The 7,565-nt window shown below is 46.0% G+C and overlaps 1 protein-coding gene across 9 annotated transcripts in view; it reads left to right on the top strand.

Moving 5' to 3' along the window:
- The first annotated feature begins 2,835 nt into the window (after positions 1–2,835).
- Positions 2,836–7,565, top strand: part of DTNBP1 (dystrobrevin binding protein 1) — a 150,370-nt gene continuing 145,640 nt past the window's right edge. For 4 of the 9 annotated variants that reach the window (XM_031666935.1, XM_031666934.1, XM_021936616.1 and 1 more), the window contains exon 1: positions 2,855–3,062. In XM_031666935.1, the coding sequence (XP_031522795.1) occupies positions 3,007–3,062 (56 nt within the window). In that variant the 5' untranslated portion in view covers positions 2,855–3,006. Of the gene's footprint in view, positions 3,063–7,565 lie in introns of all 9 variants that reach the window. The other 5 variants (XM_031666936.1, XM_003897087.3, XM_009204479.2 and 2 more) reach the window with 3 other exon arrangements.

Here is a 7,565-nt window from a genome sequence, read left to right as displayed (position 1 = left end):
TTATCTTTTTATTAGCACTTTTAAAACTTTCACTGTTTTTGAATTTAATAGACATGATGGGATTAAGAATGTTCAGAAAGCACCTCAAACACAAACATGCCACAGACTAATAAACAATGCATTGGTCAAGACAGAAATGATCAGTCACAACCAGTAAAGCTATTTTTTAGTGACAGGCAAGAGTCTTTTTGAGTGGATTTGGTGTTTTGTTGGAATGTATGAAACTTAGTAAATTGAAAGCTTATGTGTAGAGTTTAATTAAATAAAAGAAAAAATACGTTATATTTTCCAGTACTTGTGGTTTTCAAATCTATTAGATAATAACGGACCTGTCTCTGATCATTTGATCACTTGCTTTGTACCAGGCACTGTTTCTGAAAGGTAGAAGAAGGCTCAATAAACAGCACTCCTCTTTCCTATTTGTCTGAGCAAACTGAGAAATAAAACAATAGAGTCACCATAAAGAGGCCAAAACATCACTTTTATTTCTAGGAAGACTGATGGAACACATGGCTTATGTTCATGGGCAAGCAGAACTTCTAGTGCCCAGTCACAAAAAGCATGGGGTTGCCCTTCAAGCCTGTCCTTAGGTAGCAGAATGAATGCTCTTTGTTGGAAGTTTTCACTCAACAAAAAGAAAGGACGATGAGACCAAGCTCCTGACTTCCTAGCTCACTAATCATCATAGTCACCTTTTCCCCACCAGGAAAGGCTGGGTACTTCTTTATGTTAGCAGAAGAGCTCCCTTCCCACGGAAGAAAACATCAAGAGTGCGGAAGAGGTAGTTCCCCAGCTACAAGCTAAGTCCTTTATCTTATTTAACTCCTGCAACAAAACAACATTTACTGGGTGTCTGTTATGTCCCATTCACTGTTTTCAATGCTGGCGATGCAAAGCTTAATAAGACAGCAGTTTACATCAGGGCCTGTACTTGTGCTACCCACCTTACTGGCCTCATCCAATCCCAGCCCTAACAGATCCTGTGTATTTAAAATTTTGATATTTTGTTCATCACAGATTTTTTTCATTAATTTTGAATTTTTAAAATATCGTATTAAAATATTACTTATCTTGATTACTGAGCTTTTTGGCTCCCGTAAATTTTGTACCTGAGGTGAATGCCTTGTCTTGGCTTTAAAATAAATTTGTAAACAACTAAATTAATAACAAATAATTATTGAATAAATTTTCTAATGTGTACTAAGTTGAGAAACAGGCTACATGATAGGAAGTGACTGGGTGTGTAACTTGAATGGTAAGGAAAAATCTATCTAATGTGATCCTATTTAGGATTTGACTCTTATAAGGAGCCAGACAAGGGACAGTTTGGAGAAAATTTTGTGAAAACACTACAGGTGGAAATAAACCTGGAATTTTCAAAGAACATACCAAAAAAAAAAAAAAAGAGGCTATTATGTCTTAATTGTCAAGGACATGATAGGTGACTAGTAATCAATTTGGATAGAGTGCCAGAAAAGGTTCAAATTTTAGGGCTAAGGGGGTAAGGAGTTTGAATTTTATTCCAAGTGCCCAGGAGGCAATTGGAAGATTTTAAGCAGGGGAGCAACGTGATCCAATTGATCTTTTAAATAACTCTCTCGGGCTGCTGTGTCAAGGATGGATTATAGGGGTGTGCATGGCAAAAGAGTAGCATCTGGAAGAATTGTCAGTGTTCCTACTGAAAGAGGATGGTGACTTCGACCAGAATAAATATAGTGAAGATATAGAAAGAGGAGCAGGTTCCAGAAATATGTCAGGAGTAGAGTTGATTGGATTTGATGGGTTAATATGGGGAATGAGGAAAAGAGGGGAACCATAGGTGATTTCAAGTGTCTTACCTTGAGCAACTTGGTGGATGGTGGTGTCATTTCCTGAAATGGAAAATACAGGATGAGCAGATAAAGGTGAACGTGCAATGAATGAAATTTTCAATTTTGTGTAGGTTGGTCTGAGATGCCTTTTGGATACATGTTGTATACATGCTTACATGAGTAAGCAACTGGTATGAATTGACGGTGAGGGAGGAAGTACAGGGCAGAGAATAGAGATGTGGGAGTCATCGGTTCCTTGACAGAAGTTACAGCATGGTAATGGATAGACTCACCTATGGAACAACACATCTGGAAAAGAGCTGGGAGGCTGGGCATGTAGCCTTGGGAGTGGCTATTAAAATAGGAGAAGGGGTGGAGGGGAAGGGAGAGAGGAAGTATGGAGTGCTTAGCAAGAGAAGAATGTGTTTTAAGGATGGGATGATAAACTGCGTTGAGAGCCACTGAGAGGTAGAGAAAAAATCAGGACAGAGAAGTAATAAAAGGCACCAGCAACATGGAAGTCACTGGTGCCTCGCGAAAGACGATCACCTTTGGTGTGTAGAGCACAAAAGCCTGAGGGGGTAAAGAGAGAGTGGAAAGTAAGAATGTCGAGACAGTCGACTATTACTGCCATTTTATGAATGAAGAAACCGAGGCTCAATATTTGACTAACTCATCCAAGGTGAAAGCCAGTGGGGTCAGATCCTGGACCTAGAATCCATGCAATGATTTGTGCATATCGCCTATGCAAGAGATAGATCCAATTCTCTTCCAAACCGTAAAAGCCAACACTTCCCTCAAAGGAGGCTTCGAGCTAAAGCATCCTTTCATGATGCCGCTTCCATTTTAAAGAAACAAAACAAAACAAAACAAAACAAAACAAAACAAAACAAAAACGAGAAGGCCTGGTGCGGGCTAGGAAGGAGCGGAGCAGGTACTGGCCCTCTCTGCCGGGGGAAGACCCGCCCCTTTTCCGCAGCCCGAGCCGGGCGCAGTCCACTGCGGCTGCGCGAGCCTGGCGCGCGCGGGGCGGGAACGCGGAAGGGGCTGGGGCTGCGGCGCGGAGGCGAGGAGCAGACCGGGGGCGGGGCCGGCAGTGGGAGTGCGGGGCGCGGGGTGGGCGGCGTGGGACCCAGGGGGCGACAGAGGCAGCAGGAGCCCGAGGCCTGAGGAGAGGAGACCGGCGGCGGTGGCAATGCTGGAGACCCTGCGTGAGCGGCTGCTGAGCGTGCAGCAGGATTTCACCTCCGGGTGGGTATACGGTGGGCGACGAAAAGGGACCTGAGGGGGCCGGGCCGCGCCTGGGATGCCCCTGCCTCGCTCCCTTCCCCGCGCCTCGGTCCGGGGTCCGTCCCGCCCCGCACCTCCCCGCCCCGCCCCGCCGAGGAAAGTAACGAACTTCCCGGCGTTCTTGCGTTGGGCGGCGCAAAGTAACTTAGGTCCCTGCGGGCCGCCTCTGACGCGCACCCCCAGGACCGGGAGGCGCTTGGCGGCGTAGCGGAGCTCCTGGGGGGTGTGGGACCCTGCGGTCCCCTCCTGGCAGCATCAGCCGGGCCCTGGAGGGGAGTCATGTGAGAAGCCAGCGCGCCTCACCGCTTCCGTCCCCGCGGCACAGTGACCTGCGCCCCTTGGCCCAGCTGACACCTGCTCGTGCGCACCTGGAGCTGAGCCCGCCGCCCTCCCTGGATCGGATCGCTCCGCGCAACAGCGCGCACCCTGCGGCCCGAGCCTTCCGCGCCGCGGCTCGGCTTTCACGCTCGGCTCCGCGGCCTAACCCTTGGCAAAGCTGGCCGCCCCTCCCCGTTAGCTTTCTTTCTCTACCTTTGCCGTGAGCTCAGGGCCTCGGCGAAGGAACTCTTAAGCAGGAGAAGCAACAGAACTCTAGGAATGCTTTTAATACCCAGCGGTTCCCAAACTTTGCTTAGAATCACCTGGGAAACTTTCAGAGTTCTGATGCCCAGGTGTCACCCCATACCTGTTAACCAGAGTGCCTGGAGACGGCGTTTTAAAGATCCCCAGGGGATTCCAATGGGCACCAATGCCTGGGAACCACAGACCGAGACTCCGGCGTCACATTGCCTAGGCATCCTGGCTCAACCACTAAACCAAACGTAGTTACTCAGCTGCCTTGCTTCAGTGTACTGTTTCCGCTACTGTAAAATGGGGATAATGATGGTACTTAAAAGGTTATTACAAGGATTAATGAATTAACATGTAAAACACGAAGTAAGCATTATGTCAGTAGTGTTACTTAGTGCGTAATTCGTTTTAATTTTTTCATTCCTTTAAAATGAAAAAGATCTTTGAAAAGGATCTTTCAACTTTAGCTTACAAATCCTGTTGGAGGATGCACTGAATGTGAGGCATTTTCACTCATACTGTTTTAAATTTCTATCCCCCCACCTCCCCACCCCCCCTTTTTTTTTTGAGATAGAGCCTTGCTCTGTCGTCCAGGCTGGAGCGCAGTGGCCTGATCTCAGCTCACTGCAACCGCTGCCTCCCGGATTCAAGCAATTCTCCTGCCTCCACCTCCCGAGTAGCTGGGACTACAGGCACCCGCCACCACGCCTGGCTAATTTTTTGTATTTTTTAGTAGAGACGGGTTTCGCAGTGTTGGCCAGGCTGGTCTCGAACTCCTGACCTTGTGATCTGCTTGCCTCGGCCTCCCAAAGTGCTGGGATTACAGGCGTGAGCCACCGTACCCGGCCCACCCCTCCCCCCCTTTTTTTTTTAAAGTGACAAGGTATCCCCCTGTCGCCCACGCTGGAGTGCAGTGGCGCTATCATAGCTCACTGCAGCCCCCAACTCCTGGGTGCAAGCGATCCTCCCTCCTAGGCTTCCTAAAGTGGTGGGATTATAGGTATCAGTCACTGCTCCCAGCCTTGTTTGGAATTTCTAATGAGAAAGATTGTTAGCCAAAATTTTATCTTATTGGACAAGAATGTTAATACTATTTGTGTATTGGGCGTTGAATAACAACAAACTGTCAAACGCTTGAGCACTTAACACCCGTCAATCATTTTTGTTATTTTGGTGTTTAGAAAGTTAGTTATGGATGCTCAGAGTCATTCACTGATGGGTGTGCTTGCATGCTTACATTTTGTTCTCCTATTTAGTAAAAGTACCTTCTTTTCAGAGCGTAAATTATTGTATTGAAAACCTTTTGGTGTGATGCCGAAATGGCCCATTTGTAGCATGAGAGTGACCTGTTAGTACTTCATGGAATTGCTTGATGGCATAACAGCCCATCTTGTAGTTACTATAACTCTGTAAGTCACATGGTTGCCTCAGAAGCATTCATGCTCCTGACCTTTGTAAGAAGGCGTTTTACCCCAGAATGTAGATTCTGGACTGGGCTCTGGACTGCCGGGGCACAAACCATCCTGGGAGATCAGGGTAACCCTAAACGTTTAGAGTTTAGTTAGGGAGAGACAAGCCAAAGGGATCTGATTAGAACCCCTTGGAAACTGACTTGACTTCTTCAAGATGCCATAGTCTGGGGCCATTTTGGAGCTAGATATCCTGAGAGGGCTTCATTAGGTCCTTTGTTGGCTTTCTCCTGTACACGTCACTTTCAGCTGACAAACCACTGGACTGTCTGTGCCATTAGCCTGTCACCTGGTGGAGAAATAACTCATCTCCAAGTGATGTCAGTCTCCCAGTAGTGCCTGATGTTCACTTTCTTCAGGTCCTCAATTTCCTACACCTAATCTGTTCGATTAAACTTTTCCATATTCAGCTTGAGACTGACCTACTTTACATAACTGAATATTTTTGCCATGAGGAGAAACGATGACACTAAACACAGGATTCATGTGTTTATTATATATTGGTAATGTGGAATTCAAAGATTAAAGAGGCATGACCTGCATCGCTAAAAAATAAACACATTCCATAAATGCAATGCTGATATCACAGCTAATAAAATTAACACTAATTCTTTTATATTATCAATTATGCAGTCCATAATCAGATTTCTTTTGTTTTTAGAAATGACTTTTTGCAGTTGATTTGTTCAAATCCAGATCAGATAAGTTTCACACATTAATTTTGTTTAAAAACCAATTTTTGAAACAGATGACTGTTTAAAGAGCCACATGGGGAAGCTTTATTGAATCTTCTAACAATTTTGTTGTCCCAGCTACTTGGGAGGCTGAGGCAGGAGGATCCCTTAAGCCCAGGAGTTCAAGACAAGCCTGGGCAACACAAAGAAACCCCATCTCTTGTCTGGGCATGGTGACTCACGCCTGTAATCTCAGCACTTTGGGAGGCCGAAGCGGGCAGATCACGAGGTCAGGAGTTCAAGACCAGCCTGGCCAATATGGTGAAACCCCGTCTCTACTAAAAAATATAAAAATTAGCTGGCCATGGTGGCGCGCGTCTGTAATCCCAGCTACTTGGGAGGCTGAGGCAGGAGAGTGTCTTGAATCCAGGAGGTGGAGATTGCAGTGAGCTGAGATCACACCACTGCACTCCAGACTGGACGACAGAGCAAGCATCTCAAAAAAAAAAAAGAAAGAAAGAAACCCCATCTCTTAAAAAAGAAAGAAAAAAATGAAAAAGACATGACCCTGGCCACCCAGAGCTATCTCATTGGACCTGGCGTTTCTGTAGAACACTTGGTGGCAGAGCAAGTGTGTGGAAACCAGAGCAGCTGCCTTCTAAAATAATTGGAAACGCCAGGTGTGCAGATTGCCCCAGGGACTGAATGGAAGGCCTCAGGCATTTCTGGGCTCCTTCAGTGTGGCCAGTGCAGCTCCAGCCGCCCGCTGTCACCCAGAGCAGCATCCTCTCTTCAGAGCTTCTCTGATCATTTTCACTTTCTGAAAACTCATATGAAGGCCCTAATTCTAGACAAACGTACTTTTTTTCATTTTTAGTAAAATAGGACAATTCCTTATCAGTCTCATAAGAGAATGTCACCTTGGTGGTGAAATCATGTCCAATGAGAATGAATTTCTACATTCCGTTCAAACTTAGAAAAAGTACAGCTTAAGGTCATTATTCTTTAAGGGCAGTGTAGAGATTACCGGTGGTTTGGGAGGAACTCTAGGTTGTCCATGGACTTATGGCCTTTTTTGTAAATTTTTATGCATAGTAACAATTATGTCAACATTGAGAGCAACTAGTGATTACATCATATTCTTTCTGCCTTAATTGGGTGGTAGGCCAGCTGAAGGCCACAGACTGAAAAAGACTGGTTCTGAGCTTCACTCAAAGATCTTTTCCCCTCACCTAAAGTGAGTTGTAATTTGATTTAACTGAGTCAGAATTCTTGGAGCTTTTTGGAGAGTTCACATAAAATATCCCTTTTTACAGAGATTGGCTTGAGCTCTCGGGGAGACTTTTGGACATAGCGAAGTACATGCTTCGAAGCCACTCTGGTCTTTGACTTTTACCTTTTGAGCTGTTATGACCAAAGGCCTCAGGATTGAGGTATTTGACATGCAAACCCTTCAGGGAACTGAAAATCGGATTTACTGATGGGTTTACAGCTGGCTGTCACAGGCTAGTGTTTCCTGTTTGTGATGCACTGGGTTCCTGTGGTTAGGGATAAAAAACCTGCTATTGTTGCAACTAGACAGTGGGTGTTTCTCCCTCAAAGCCCTCACTGCCCCCGCCCCCCACCTCCGCCCCTGCCCCCCACCTCCACCCTTGCCAGGTGTCCTCATTCTCTCTTCTTCTGTCCTTGTAGTGTCTACCAAAACCTGCACAAAATGGGAGGAGCCAGTTATCTAAACCACCATGTGTTAA

This window comes from Papio anubis, chromosome 6 (assembly GCF_008728515.1).
Source record: "Papio anubis isolate 15944 chromosome 6, Panubis1.0, whole genome shotgun sequence".
Taxonomy (NCBI): domain Eukaryota; kingdom Metazoa; phylum Chordata; class Mammalia; order Primates; family Cercopithecidae; genus Papio; species Papio anubis.
Note: the sequence above shows the minus strand (reverse complement) of the source record. Positions and strands in the feature narration are given on the sequence as shown.